Genomic DNA, 16,166 nt, shown 5'->3' on the forward strand with positions numbered 1-16,166 from the left:
GTCACTGATGTCAATGGGTTATAAACTCTCACACCCCTGCGTACGCGACAAGACCTCATGAAGCTCAAATGATGACTAGTTATTTTCCAGTTAGTCGTAGGAAGGGCTTGTAATCACATCAGAAGTACTCCCAACTAATCAAGAAGAAAGTATAACATACAAATCTAGAGACCTTGGCTAACACCAGACCTAAAAATAATTAGAGCAAAAAGGCCCACGAGTGTGTCAGAAGGTGTGTGCAAGTAGTTCCCATCAGATACTTTCGATGTGCTGGTGAATTCACAACTGATGATACTCTTTGAGGCGTGCTGGCCTAGTGGCCAGGCCATGCTTGTCTCAGGGTGTTAGCAACGAACATTTGTGGTTCATACTTATAAGTGATGCAACAAACTTACCAAATATACCAACACCCTTATACCTCCCTCTCCTGTTATCTGGGGTCCAAACCCTTCAGTCGCCAGCCTGTGCTTTAGTTTGAATGGGGTGAAAGGGAACGGTATGCATGGACAAGAACACAGGGATATTTCCTGTACTACCATAACCTTTTGCGCCAGGCTACAGCCCTTTAATGCTGTATTCAAAAGAGTATTTTGCACGTAGCATACACACATTGTTTTTCATGCAGAACAAGAAGCCACCCACCCAACACAGGAATTCATGATAGAAAAAGAATCAGTCACTGCTGATGTAAAGCCCAGTGCTGAACCAAAAACATTTAGTTTACAAAAGTCATAAATCTCTCCCTCTGGTGGACACGCAGAATATAGTTTTTTTTCCAGACCCAGCCATAAGATTGCAGAATGATGCACAGCACTTTAATTTAAAACTGTCTCAAGCTGCAAAATTATTGCTAAAAGCTGGTAGGCAGTTCGTCTTCTCTGCTGTTTAGTAACACTAACAAGAAGCCATCATGGAGGAAACTGTGTGAAGTTGCAACTGGTAACAACTAGACATGGCAGAACCGCAGAAGGTCCTTACAACCCATGTAGTATCTAAGTGCTCCTACATAGAGCTAGTGCACGCACAACCCCACATTTCTCTTCCCTACGATGGTGAGTGAACCCCATTGGGTGTTTCAAGAACCCTACTCTCACTCCAGGAACCCAAAGCATCTCAAGCTCTTTCAAAAGTTCGTACTCACTCGATTACTCTTGGTTCTGGGATCCTGCGTGTTACCTGAAAGAGACGATAAAAGTATATGGGTTGAAAACGTACACTATGGTTATACAGAAAAACTAAAAGATGCGAAAGAGCTGAGTGGAGCTGGAGGACTCACTTCTAAGGTAACTGAAGATACTGAGAGCCAAGACCTCTGATCCTCACCATACTCACTGCAGGCGCCTGATAGCAGCGCTCTGAAGCTGCTCATGCATCCCGCTCAGGTGGAACCCGCAGCCAAGAGACCCTTGCTTTGTCTCATTCTTATCCGTTACCCTTCACTTATGACATCACATATCCAGCGCTTCTTATTAAGCACCCGCTAGAACCCTCTGATACAACACCCCAGGCCCCCTGGATGGATAACCATACACAACACAAATAGTCACAGGTCAGAGGTGCTGCAACATAGTTTTTGTGGGCTCCCAGTCCTTGGGATGGCAGAGAAGCATGCTGGGTCCTGCACCATGCTCAGTCCTGCACCATCCTTGGTCCTGCACCATGCTCCGTCCTGCCCCGTGCTCCTTCCTGCCCCGTGCTCCGTCCTGCCCCATATTCAATCCCCCCCCCCCCAATACTTGGTTCTTCAGCATGCTCGGCCATGCTGCATGCTCTGATTTGGTACCAGCCGCTGCATTACCAGATTCAAACAACAAGGAACATGGCCTTCATAGGACATTTTTTGGCCCTGTTTTTCTTCTGGCAGCAGAAGGGTCATTACATTTATGTATGCTTTACTATTAAACATACACACACCCAGATCTACTTCAGAAGTTAAAATGCTGCACAAGGTATTAACTAAAATCCCTGGATCTTCGCATTCTACTCTAATGCTTACTTAACCCTTTTGTTGCTATTAGGACATCAGCTGAACTGCACGCAACATTGCTCTACAACTGCTTCTTATGTTTGTTTCTTGAATGCTTTACTGGCTGGAAGAGATCTTATCTTTTGACATCTTGACTGTTAACTTACTTTCCACTCTTATTCCCCTCTATGAATTAAACCATGATAGTTAAGGCAGGTAACATAGGGGGACCATAAGGCAAATCAATCACCAGTTACAGGACTAAAGAAAGGAAAAACAGTGATTGGCGTTTAGAAGTGCGGAAAGTAAACAATTTAAAATTATTGTGAAGATCTGATTGATAGTGCAAAACTTCACATTTAATTATTTTATTGTAATTGCACACGTATAGATTAATGGCAAGCAATTTTCCCAATATCACTACCACCTACCCTAAATACATATTAGGTAATCTTTGCAAGATAATGATACCCCGTAGACCTATAGCAAAGGTGAATGAATTTCTCCTACTAGATTCAAATAGTTGTGCTCTATAGATATTGGTTATACATGCCAGAGAAAGCTAGACATGTTAGAAGAAAAGGCTTTCAGACTCCAGAGTATCAAAACAAAAGCAGCATAGATCTGACTGAGGATAATTACCTTCCCAATTCTTTGATAAGGAAGTAACAGGTAGTGGGATACACTTGCGGAATTTGACAAACAGAGCTTTTCTTCTTTGGACAAAGCCAATTTGTGCAAGTGTCATTACCCAATTAACTAGTTGACAACAGCTTATTCGCGTTTTTATGGAGTACTTGGGATTTAAATTACCATTGTCATTGTTCGTGAAGAACAAAAATGGTGTTTTTGGTTTTAGCATCATGTTCTAATGACAGGACTGAATAGCATAGGTTGGAGTACAAAACAACCTTGCAACACTTAGGGGGTCATTCCAACTTTGGCGGGCGATGGAGGCCGCCCGCCAAAGTTCCCCCGTCGAAAGACCGCGGGGGTCATTTCGACTTTCCCGCTGGGGGGGCGGCGGGCGACCACCAAAAGGTCGCCCGCCGGCCCAGCGGGAAAGACCCTGCAACAATGAAGCCGGCTCCGAATGGAGCCGGCGGAGTTGCAGGGGTGCGACGGGTGCAGTTGCACCTGTCGCGATTTTCACTGTCTGCAAAGCAGACAGTGAAAATCTTAATGGGGCCCTGTTAGGGGGCCCCACGACACCCGTTCCCGCCATCCTGGTTCTGGCGGTGTAAACCGCCAGAAACAGGCTGGCGGGAAGGGGGCGCCATGGAGGATTCTCTGGGCCAGGGGTAATCCGGCGGGAAACCGCTGGATCCCCTTTTCTGACCGCGGCTGTAGCCCTGGAAGCACCGCCAGCCTGTTGGCGGTGCTTCCGTTGCCCTCCGCCCTGGCGGTCATAGACCGCCAGGGTTGGAATGAGGGCCTTAATGACTAAAGTCACTTAATGACATCAGTTAATACAAAGTTCTTAGATCTCTACTAATTGCACCAACCCCGCTCTATAAAATGCTTTGGCAGGTAAAGACCACACCTTGAAAAAAAACAATATAGGTTTCCTGTAGTGCCCTCACGTCCACTGGCCAGACATACAGACAACAAAGGTAGGGCACTTGTGGGGACTCTGAGCAGCAATTTTAAGTAAAGATGTTTCAATAGGCATTAGCGGCTGGAACCTTTCTGTCCCCAAAATGTGTCTCTAGACATTATAGTGGTACAGCAAGGTCAATTTAGTATCATAATATAAGGGCCCCACATTTTAATTCAATGTTGGTACATGTCAAACTCTGCTAAAACAGCATTAGAGGAAAGAATTATTCTGATTACTGATGAATATAAGGGATCAACCTCACACTTAAGATTACACACAGAGGAAAAAGGTCCTGCCAGCGATCTTCAGAGATATGAGTCTCTGGAGGTGCGACATACCAATACCTCCATCTGTATCACATCAGAATGAGCTCTCGTCCCGAATTAATGACTACAGTTTAAGAGTGCTACCCACCTCAGTGCATACATTCTCCCTTCTTCTCGAGGACTAGCTCCTTCTCTATTTTCCTAGTCCTTGGATGTCCATCTTAGAATAGGAATCTTTTCTTTCATTTCCAGTTGTAATTTGGCCTGTCAATATCAGCATACTAACCCATTTTGTATATTTATTTGTAATATTTAGTTTTTCTAATCTTGCATAAATAATTGGATTTAAAGAACATGAATGAAACAGGAAAAACTGTTTACGTAAGAGTATTCTAGAAGATCTGTCATGGGTCCATTTTAGTTAGTCGCTTGGGCAAAGTGATAGCTTAGCTTAGGCTCGCGCCCAAGCTATCATGCTCTCTTGGTTTTACTGATTTTATTTTTCTAAAACCTTAGTGGTATTATTTTAATTTCAATATCAGCTGCTATTCTGCGAAAGCGTCATTTTCAGTGCTATGGATGACAAACTTTGCATCATGATCTTTTCCTCTGGATCACAAGAACGGAATGCCAAGCACACAGAATAATATTTTGTATTGCCAGCCCCAAGACTGCATAAACAGTCCAGCACTTAGGTACATACCTGCGTTAGGCTTCTTATAGGACAAAGGAATTTTCATCCATGCTGCATGGAGGTTTTCGGATGACCTCAGCCTTTGTGTTTCCAAGGATCCTGATATGAAGACTGGCGGCCTGACCTTGTACCCAGGTAACGGGGTGGGGTGTGCTTCGCATGGACACTGCATGGACAGATTTGGCTTACATCGCCATGCTCTCGCTCAGGGGCCAGAGATGAGGCTTTTAGGTATGCATAGTATACTCATGTTATGGAATATGTTGGGTTTGTTTGTATTCACATCTCTAATTTTCCTAATCCTGATTTTGTTATTCCTCATTATCCTAATCATTGCAGCTCATGCACTTTATCATTGATTGCAGTCTTTTCAATAAATGTATTGAAAACTGCCCTGCATCTTTTTTCTTGCCTGTGTGATCCAATTGGATCTAATTGGATCGAAGGAACATGAACACACCAGGAAAATCTGTTTACGTACGAATATTATAGAAGATTAATGGGCGGCATTATTTGTTATAGAAAAATAGCTTCCTAGAGTGTTGGCATCCTATTGTTGGAAACACTGGAACATAGGGGATGACTGGTATGTGATGAGACTGAATGATCTTCACCATGAAATGGAATAGATTATGACAATTTTAGTGGATCGTGGTTGATTTCTATAAGTTACTCAATTTCCATGTTAATTTTTAGGAACATTTGAAAAAAAGTCATTAGGATTTATTCTGCCACATGCATGGTAAGTGGGATTAGAAGGAGTATCTCAAGCACTACTTCCATTCCACGCCCTTACACAATACGCCAAGGGCAAAAGATTAATCCGGTGCAATAAGATTAATTTATTCTTGACCTGAGGTATGCAGAACTGCATTCTTCAAATTCGGTTGACGGTTTCAATAAGAAGTTTAAGTTACCAGCTGCCAATAAAATACTTACAGATCTGTCCTTGTTTTAAGATGTACACTTCAAAATATTTTTATGCATATAGGATAGTTTTAGACTCAGAATTTAAATCCCCCTTTTATAACACTTTAAAAGGATCAATGGTGTGGCAAATTCAATTGTCAACAGCAAAATATAAAGTATAATCTTTCAATAAATCTGTACTTTGATCCACTGTGATACGCCTCATAGCCAGTCCTTCTGACATTGGCAAAGATTTATACTAATGTTTTCAACCCCTGTATAAACTATTGTGTAAAAGTCTGAGCTATTTGAAATATCTAAATAGTTGTGCTGTCACAGAAAGAGTGGCAATTGAGATCATTAGGTTTTGGGAAGTGTTTGCAAGATGGTTAGTGCAAGATGATGGTTAATCAATTACATTTTGTCTAAATCACTATCAAGCACTTTGTTTTACAGACTCCCAATCCTTCAACAGACTTTCCAGGTGACAATGCCAAAGGAACAACCACTATGCATTCTTAAGTGCCACCAGAAAGAATATGATGTGGGTGTTTACAATAGATATTAGTTGTGGTGGTGGACATATCCCCTAAAATAGCAAGAGAAGCCCATCCACTGTCTTTGACTATTAAATGAAGATTATCTGTAGTGCTCAGAGCTGGCTTACGTGTGAGGCTTCCAATATTTCAGGACTAACAATTGAGTAGCACTTATTTTTGAGCCAGTGCATGTTGCTTTTCAGGGCATTCCTTTGTCATGAATTGATCCATTTTTTATCTGTTTTCATCCCATTAGATACATGGCTGCACCAGTGGAAGTCTTAGACACAGGATTATAGAAAAACTATTTGGCCGCAGACCAGATGGTGGCTGCTTGTATAGCTCCTATGGGACAGGGAATATTCCATCTTGGGCTATACCCAACTTCACTATAATTGAACAGAGATAAATTAGCAATGTTAGATCCTAAAGGGCGGCACTGTTTGACAAAATAATTAGTTAAACAAATTATATTGTCCCTTGGATGAAACAGTGTTCACCGGAGGAACACACAGTTGAGGGCAAGTGATCTGAGGGTCATAAGAAGCAATATAGGAGTCACAGGTGGCCTAAACGTCTGGTATTCTGGCTGCCTGCTTCTTTTGGAAGCCACAGATGTAAAAGATGTATATATTGTCTTACTCCTTACTGCTGTAGTAGGAGGAGATGGCTTCAGCTATACGTTCATGCTAGTGCATGTTTGAGCTTGCCCACTTTCTGACCCAAATAGAGAATCTACTATTCTGGCTAAAAGACAAATATGTTAGAATTATACTGCACATTTACCACACGTCGCTTCCATATTGCCCTTTTCCAACCTGATCTAGGTTTGAGTGCAAAGGTATACATTTTTAGAAAACGTACTGTGATTTTACGAGGGATGCTATGATTTGAAGCAACACTAGTTACCTCTGCCGGAGAAAGATTAGGTAACAATTAGGGAGAACAAAGTGTTGTGCTAGAGCTTCCGCCACAGAGGGACATGGAGAGGTATTGCACGCCTATTTATGCAGTCCAAAGCACCCTTGAAGAGGTGAAGAAGACATGCTTTCTATTACGCTCGTGCTGAGCCTGCTTCAGTGCCTTTCCTAGGCCAGCAGGTAAGTCTAGTTAGCATTTGTCTCACATCAAGCTTTGCTTTTTGGGTAAACCAGACACCTATATTTATTAAAGTTCCTGATCCAAAAAACAAAGAAATCAAATCCTCTTAGTGAAATTAGGATAACAAGAAAAGAAAACAACACAGGCGCAGCAGACCCGACTCGGTGCCACCAGACCCATCTACCAAGAAAATAAATTATTTATTTGGGGCGTGTCACACTCCAAACACCGACCCTTAAAGAAATCTTTCCCCTGCCCACTACACTATCCTCCATCACTAAAGTGGCTCTAAGAAGTTGGCATAAGGCTCTATGTTGGGTAGGATAGAAAGGCATACTGACCCAAAAGACACCAGTGTGCCTAGAGAAATGGTTGGCATAGTCAGCTGGCCTCCCCAGCTTTTAGTCGTGTGACTATATAGAGTCTCTCACAATCAGTGGATGTGTAGGAAAAGGAGGCAGAAGACGCTCTTTACAGTATTAAGTGAGGATTTTCAGCTCCGTAGGTTCCAGTTCTAAAAATATTTGAAGCTGAGGCATGCTTGGAGAAATACAGAAATAAAGCATATTTTCCAATTTAACCGAATCATGGCCAAGACGATGATAACGCAACTCTGCAAAGGAGGAATTTCTTGACTATACTGAATCTTGGTGGTCAACGACTTTGATATATTCTTAGAGTTGAGATGGGAATAGGATTTGAGTCATTTGGTTGAGGACAAGAGGAGGGAAGCAAAAATGCCCCCTCTGGGGTTGGCCATATCAACTGAGTTATGCCTCAGCCAATGCAATTACTTTCACAGAGTCAATTACGCCCCAGAACCCTTCTGGAAGATGGGCAAGACTTAGGCCCTCATTACGAGTCTGGCGGTCCTAGGACTGCCAGACTCTCGCTGGCAGTCTGACCGCCGTCAAAGCTGTGGTCCGACCAATTTGGCGGCGGTCAGAGTGCCACATTATGACCATGGCCGAAGCACCACAGTCGGACCACCGGCACCGCCAGTTTCCCTCCACAGGAGGGCCTAGCGGTCCTAATCCGCCAGGGCAGCGCTGCATCCAGAGCTGCCCTGGGGATTACAAGTCCCCTCTCCACCAGATTTTGCATGGCGCTAGCACTGCCATGTAAAAGCTTCTTGAGACAGGGTGCAAGGGGCCCCATGGGGCCTCTGCACTGCCCATGCACTTGGCATGGGCAATGCAGTGGCCCCCATGGACAGCCCCGTAACGCTTTTCACTGCCTGCTTAGCAGACAGTGAAAAGCGTGACGAGTGCGATTGCATCCTATGCACTGCAACATTGCCGCCGGCCCAATTATGACCCGCCGTCAATGCTGTGGGCTGTTTCTCACTGGGCCGGCGGTGACCTGACCACAAGAGTTTGGCAGGCGGCCTTTTCCACCTGCCAAACTCATAATAACGGCTTGAGTCTCCCAAGCGGGTCATATTTTGTTAAAGGGCTGGTGATTTTTTTCAATACAGTTTGTAGTAGTGATGAGATTCAAGACTATTGGGAAAGTGATACACATATTCTATCAAAGTTACTGGGAAGACCTGTCAACCTCTCACCAGCGGTGAGACTCCTGGGCATTATGTAACTGGTTCAGGGGGCAAGGTCTGGAGCGGGACTGTGGCATCTTCTGGCCAAATTAGACATTGGTAAATACTGGACATCTGAAAAAGCCCCTCTGTTGGAGGAATGGTTGAGGGGCATGGACTAATGCTCCTTAATAGAAGAAGTGATATGTAGTCGCGGCTCTCAGGAGTCAAAAGGGGTGGGGCAGCACGTGGGAGGGAGGGGGATTCATAAAATTAGAATTTTTTTTTTTAACCTTACCTCCACGCCGCCGATCCTCCGTCGGCTCCTCAGCAGGCAGGAACAGGTTCCCAGCCTGCCCTGCGGCCAATCCTGACGCTGCTCAAAGCAGCATCAGGATTGGCTGGGAACGCCCAGCCAGGGTGCTCCCAGGCAGACTGGGAGCCTGTGCCTGCTCTCTCCAGCCCAGCAACACAGTGCCGGGCTGGAGGGACCACACTGCACGTGTGTTTGGCCGGCCAGAGACAACGAAAAGATAATAAACATAGTTTATTATCCTTTCGTTTTGAAAGGTTTGCAGCATCTGCTGGTGGCAGGGGAGGAGGGTGGGGGGGACGGAGGCTCCTCTGCCATATGGGAGGAGCCACCACTGGCGATATACCTGTAGTGGGATCACCTTCATGTTTCACCATCTTGATTACCCTGTATGTACAATGCTAAGATACTATTTTTTCATTATTGAGAATATCATTATGGATAGGGTATTTCTCCTACTACTGAATGTCGACTTAAGATATTTACTGTTCGGTGTTACCTGTTTCACATGTGAAAATTCAATAAAAAGTGTTTATGAATCGTTGGGTGGTGAATATACTGGTCCAAAAAAATAATTATATTAAACATGAAACAGTTTTATCGGCTACTCTTCGCGGATGTTTATTGGAAACAAATGCTGGCTGCTGATTTCTGGGGGTAAAGATGAGTTTGGTGATCTTGGATTGGGAATTAAAGATGTTCTTTTCCTGTTCACCCGGTGATATGGGTACAGATAAAAAACCAAAAGAGGGGGACCGGGAGGTTCGTTGTCCAGTGTACAATCTCCCAAACAAAGTTCCTAGAAAAATAAAGGTACACTGTTCCAATAATTAGGGCAACGGGGAACCTAATTCAACAGGAGCAAGAGCCCTCAAGCATCACATTGGATGACTGGCTTCATCATCGGGACAGCTCCTCGTTAGGCCGGTGCTGCAATGCCTAACGGGCTCCCCGAAGGGGGCTCTTAACCGTATTGCTCTAATAGTAGCAGTGGAATCTTGCAGAAGGAATACCAAATTGTAGTATCCGAGCAATAAAGGAGAGTGTGAAAATATTGAAATTGGTTATCCATCAAAGTATATTAATCATAAATTTAATCAAAATTGGTAAGATGGAGGCCAAGATTAAAAACGAGGTAGGAGTCTAAAAGTGAGTTGTAATGCTCACATACTCCCAACAATAACGTAAGAGGATAGAACCGTTTATGGTACCTCTAGTCAGGTCTACATGTTTCGCGTCTAATGGTCCAGCCGGATCCAGTGACGCTTCATCAGGACCAAAAAGAATTATAACTTCTCCAAAAATAGTTTTATCTATGAACCCAATTGGGGGAAGGAATACAAAACAGTCACTTACTTTTTGTATGTCTATGCTATGTCAAAAAAGGGGTCGCCCATCCCCGGTAATAGGAAAAGGCTCCTTGGAATCAACTGTCAGCGTCCCCATAGACGGGTAGGTAAAAGAACCTACGGACGACATTACAAAAAGTGTCAGTTCCAGTCCCTGACAGTTGATTCCAAGGAGCCTTTACCTATTACCGGGGATGGGCGACCCCTTTTTTGGAATAGTTAGGAGGGAGCTGGGAGAACTTGGGACCCCTGAAGGGGAGTACCTAGATGACCCCCAGTGACCAGGAGAGCAGAGGTTAGTTACCTGGTCTTCCCAAAGACTAACAAGGGGACTTGGAAAAGGAACTTTGCAAGAACAGGACCAGTCCAGTGGAACTCAACGGTGGATTCCGGGCAAAGAGGACTTGCAAGAGAAGGGGACAGAGTCTAGTTCACGCAGGACTGTCCAAGTGAGGCAGGAGCCACTGCCCACCCTCCTGTGAGTGAAGATCCAGGTTGATAGTGGAAGATGAAGATCAGCAGTGGAGCTCAGGAGCTGTAAAGTAGTCCCTGAAGCCATGCACAAGATTTCCCTCGCCAGTCGCCGACGGGTCAGTAGTCAGAAGGACCAACGACAACTCTTGGAAAGTGAAAATCTGGACAGAAGAGGATTGCTGGGCTGAAAAGGACAACCAAGGTTCAAGTGACTCGACCCTTGAAGGGGAGTCCGGATTGACCCTCAGCAGTCGGGCGAGTCAGCAGAAGCAGTCGTAACCCACACATGGAACCCACTGGCAGCAGACACCATAAGTTGCAGTGAGGCCCAGTCAGCACACCTGGAGAGGAGTCCCATGTCGCTTAAGCAGCAGAGAAGAGACTGTCCTTGCAAGGATGAAGTGCTGGAGGCCCGGGCTACTTGGAGCCTGAAGATACCTCGCCTTGGTCGCACAGGGATTCTGTCCTGCAAGGAGAGGCAAGGGCTCACCGTCTCCCAAGTGGAACAGAAAGGCAGAGAGGACCAAGAGGAAGAGGACCACTCAGAACCACCACCTGTGTTGGAGGATCCATGCAGTTCCAGCAGAGAGCAGATCCCAGCAGCCTGTCGTCGTTGCTTTTGGTGCCTACAGATGAAGGGGAGTGACTCCTTCACTCCAAGGAAGATTCCTTCTTGCTTCTTTGGTGCAGCTGAAGTCTTGCAGACCCCAGAGGAAGCACAGCCGTGGACGCGGAAATGTTGCAATTGCTGGAAGCAGACAGAGAAACAATGTGGCAAGGCAAGGTCATCTCAGAAGTTGCAGGCTTGTTTGTTTCCTGTGAAGTCCAGCGGCGGTTCTGGTGGCCAGGAAAGGAAGAGGTCGATGCAGAGGAGTCCTGGCAGAGTCTTGCATGTCAAATCTGGGGACCCTCTCGGAAGGGAGTCCCTAAATAGCCCTAAAAGTGGGCTTAGTCATTCTGCAGGGTGACCACCTACCAGAGGTGGTCACTGACATCCGTCACATGTCCTGACCAACCAGAGGCTCCCAGGGGCCTCTGCACATCTTGTTTCCAAGACTGCAGAATCAAGTGGCCACCTGGAGGAGCTCTGGGCACCACCCCTGGGCTGCTGATGGACAGGGGAGTGGTCTCTCCCCTTTCCTTTGTGTAGTTTTGCCCCAGAGAAGGGACCGGGGGTCCCTGGACTGGTGCAAACCAGATTATGCAAGGAGGGCGTGTGCCCTTCAAAGCAAGCAGAGTAGTGTGAGGAGGCTACCCATCCCAAGCCCTGTAACACCTATTTCCAAGGGAGAGGGTGTTGCATTCCCTCTCCCACAGGAAATCCTTTGTTTTGTCTTCTCCTGCTTGAGCTGGTCAAGCAACAGGCGGGCAGAAACCTGACTGAGGGGCTGTAGCAGCATGGGCTGCTCGTAAACCCTGGAAGACTTGTAGGAGCAATATTGGGGGCCCCAGAGTGCATGGAACCATGCCACCAATGCTTGCATTAGTATTGGGGTATGATTCTGACATGTTTGAAACCAAACATGCCTAGGTTTGGAGTTACCATTATGTAGCTGGACCATAGGTGACCTGAGGCCAGTACACGGGTAAAATGACTTCCCCCGCACTTACGAAGACCAGAGCATTTGAACTGGAGTTCATCATAGGGGCACCTATGCTCATGTAGAGGTGCCCTCACACACAAAGACTTGCACCCTGCCCTTTGGGCTGAAAGGGCCTACCATAGGGGTGACTTACACTGATCTGGTGCAGTACCAGCAATGAAAGGGTGCATGCACCTTTTCGTGCAGGCTGCAATGGTTGGCCTACAGACACATTTTGCATGGGCTCCCATGGGTGGAATAATACATGCTGCAGCCCATCAGGGACCCCTGGTGTACCAATGCCCTGGGTATCCAAGTACAATATACTAGGGACTTACAGGGGTACACCAGTATGCTAATTGTGAGGTGTAAAGGGTACCATGGCAACCAAACTGAGGAGAGAGCACATTCACTGGGGTCCTGGTTAGCAGGATCCCAGTGAAAGCAGTCTAAGCACACTGATAACTGGCAAAACATGGGAGTGACCATGCCAAAAAGAGTGACTTTCCTACACCAAGTACTAGTGGAAGAGCCTGGCAGCTCTTTCAAATGTAGTATTGTGGTGTGTGCTGTTGTCGTTATCTTGTGCACACGCTGTGGACATGGCAAAAGGGGCAAACGATTTTGAGATAAAATAAAAGCAAAACTGAATGGTTTACTGAACTATAAGGGTCATTTTGACTGCATTGTTTGGTAAAGGGGCCCCATTGCTAGCAACATCAGAGGTGATGGGAAAACATCTGTACAGGTCTTGGCCAGAAAGACTAACCACAACACGATAACTGTGGAATGGTGAGTGAAAAGGGTAGGTCTCCTGACATTCCCCTGTAATATGGATTCTGCAATCTACCTGCAATCATTATATTCTAGTTTCAGCCAACAAACTATGGGACTAAAATAGCAAAAATTGGATTGGGGGAGCCATAATGGTAATTTTGCACATAACTGTACTGTCATGGTTGTCTGTGTAGCATAGACTCAATCACATGATATAAACTGAATGGTAGGGCTGAGCCATTATGATTGGTGGAGCCTAATGGGATTAACATGGGGTGCGCAATTGTTGCACAGGGTAACTTCTGATCACAAAATAGGTGGTTCAGGGTGCAATGGGGGCCATGATGCCAGAGGGATTTGAGGGGGACTGCCTCTTTGCCTGCATCTACCGAGCCCAGCATGCATCACTCTGTAAAATTCACCCCCAACATGCTCCCTCTAAGATGCTAATCAGAAAAAAAGACAGAAAACAGGTTCTGCTACAGCAGTGCCGAAAGTTTGGTTTACGGTACCTCAGTCGGCTCCTTGAACACAAACTGACTTTGTGTTGTTGGCTGCTCTCTATTCCATCTTGTTGGTCCTGGGTTCTCCGAGGGCGTGCATGGAACCCCAGCTGGTGATGCTGAAAGAGACAAAGATCACACATTTCAGGCTTTATGCTTGGGCCTAACATTAACCCCAGCTGCTGATGCTGAAGGAGACAATAATCACACAGTTCAGGCTTTATGCTTGGGCAAACATTAACCCCAGCTGGTGATGCTGAAGGAGACAAGGATCACACAGTAACCCCAGCTGGTGATGCTGGAGGAGACAAGGATCACACAGTAACCCCAGCTGGTGGTTCTGGAGGAGACAAGGATCACACAGTAACCCCAGCTGGTGATGATGGAGACAAGGATCACACAGTAACCCCAGCTGGTGATACTGAAGGAGACAAGGATCTCACAGTAACCCCAGCTGGTGGTTCTGGAGGAGACAAGGATCACACAGTAACCCCAGCTGGTGATGCTGCTGAAGGAGACAAGGATGACACAGTAACCCCAGCTGGTGATGCTGCTGAAGGAGACAAGGATCACACAGTAACCCCAGCTGGTGATGCTGCAGGAGACAAGGATCACACAGTAACCCCAGCTGGTGATACTGAAGGAGACAAGGATCACACAGTAACCCCAGCTGGTGATGCTGAAGGAGACAAGGATCACACAGTAACCCCAGCTGGTGATGCTGGAGGAGACAAGGCTCACACAGTAACCCCAGCTGGTGATGCTGCTGAAGGCGACAAGGATCACACAGTAACCCCAGCTGGTGATGCTGAAAGAGACAAGGATCAAACAGTAACCCCAGCTGGTGATGCTGAAGGAGACAAAGAGACAAGGATCACACAGTAACCCCAGCTGGTGGTGCTGGAGGAGACAAGGATCACACAGTAACCCCAGCTGGTGATGCTGAAAGAGACAAGGATCACACAGTAGCCCCAGCTGGTGGTTCTGGAGGAGACAAGGATCACACAGTAACCCCAGCTGGTGATGCTGCTGAAGGAGACAAGGATGACACAGTAACCCCAGCTGGTGATGCTGCTGAAGGAGACAAGGATCACACAGTAACCCCAGCTGGTGATGCTGCAGGAGACAAGGATCACACAGTAACCCCAGCTGGTGATACTGAAGGAGACAAGGATCACACAGTAACCCCAGCTGGTGATGCTGAAGGAGACAAGGATCACACAGTAACCCCAACTGGTGATGCTGCTGAAGGAGACAAGGATCACACATTAACCCCAACTGGTGATGCTGCTGAAGGAGACAAGGATCACACAGTAACCCCAGCTGGTGATGCTGAAAGAGACAAGGATCACACAGTAACCCCAGCTGGTGATACTGAAGGAGACAAGGATCACACAGTAACCCCAACTGGTGATGCTGCTGAAGGAGACAAGGATCACACAGTAACCCCAACTGGTGATGCTGCTGAAGGAGACAAGGATCACACAGTAACCCCAACTGGTGATGCTGCTGAAGGAGACAAGGATCACACAGTAACCCCAACTGGTGATGCTGGAGGAGACAAGGATCACACAGTAACCCCAGCTGGTGATGCTGCTGAAGGCGACAAGGATCACACAGTAACCCCAGCTGGTGATGCTGAAAGAGACAAGGATCACACAGTAACACCAGCTGGTGATGCTGAAGGAGACAAGGATCACACAGTAACCCCAGCTGGTGATGCTGAAGGAGACAAGGATCAAACAGTAACCCCAGCTGGTGATGCTGAAGGAGACAAGGATCACACAGTAACCCCAGCTGGTGATGCTGAAGGAGACAAGGATCACACAGTAACCCCAGCTGGTGATACTGAAGGAGACAAGGATCACACAGTAACCCCAGCTGGTGATGCTGCTGAAGGAGACAAGGATCACACAGTAACCCCAGCTGGTGATGCTGGAGGAGACAAGGCTCACACAGTAACCCCAGCTGGTGATGCTGCTGAAGGCGACAAGGATCACACAGTAACCCCAGCTGGTGATGCTGAAAGAGACAAGGATCAAACAGTAACCCCATCTGGTGATGCTGAAGGAGACAAAGAGACAAGGATCACACAGTAACCCCAGCTGGTGGTGCTGGAGGAGACAAGGATCACACAGTAACCCCAGCTGGTGATGCTGAAAGAGACAAGGATCACACAGTAGCCCCAGCTGGTGGTTCTGGAGGAGACAAGGATCACACAGTAACCCCAGCTGGTGATGCTGCTGAAGGAGACAAGGATCACACAGTAACCCCAGCTGGTGATGCTGCTGAAGGAGACAAGGATCACACAGTAACCCCAGCTGGTGATGCTGCAGGAGACAAGGATCACACAGTAACCCCAGCTGGTGATACTGAAGGAGACAAGGATCACACAGTAACCCCAGCTGGTGATGCTGAAGGAGACAAGGATCACACAGTAACCCCAACTGGTGATGCTGCTGAAGGAGACAAGGATCACACAGTAACCCCAACTGGTGATGCTGCTGAAGGAGACAAGGATCACACAGTAACCCCAGCTGGTGATGCTGAAAGAGACA

General features: G+C 46.6%; 1 protein-coding gene across 5 annotated transcripts in view; it reads right to left on the minus strand.

Moving 5' to 3' along the window:
- Positions 1-16,166, minus strand: part of ALKBH3 (alkB homolog 3, alpha-ketoglutarate dependent dioxygenase) — a 138,335-nt gene that overhangs the window by 86,687 nt on the left and 35,482 nt on the right. For all 5 annotated transcript variants that reach the window (XM_069221807.1, XM_069221804.1, XM_069221806.1 and 2 more), the window contains 2 exons: positions 13,618-13,727; positions 1,142-1,176 (listed from right to left, as the gene is read on the minus strand). In XM_069221807.1, coding sequence (XP_069077908.1) covers positions 1,142-1,176; positions 13,618-13,727 — 145 coding nt within the window. The remainder of the gene's footprint in view (positions 1-1,141; positions 1,177-13,617; positions 13,728-16,166) is intronic.

Source organism: Pleurodeles waltl, chromosome 3_1 (genome assembly GCF_031143425.1).
Source record: "Pleurodeles waltl isolate 20211129_DDA chromosome 3_1, aPleWal1.hap1.20221129, whole genome shotgun sequence".
Lineage (NCBI taxonomy): Eukaryota > Metazoa > Chordata > Amphibia > Caudata > Salamandridae > Pleurodeles > Pleurodeles waltl.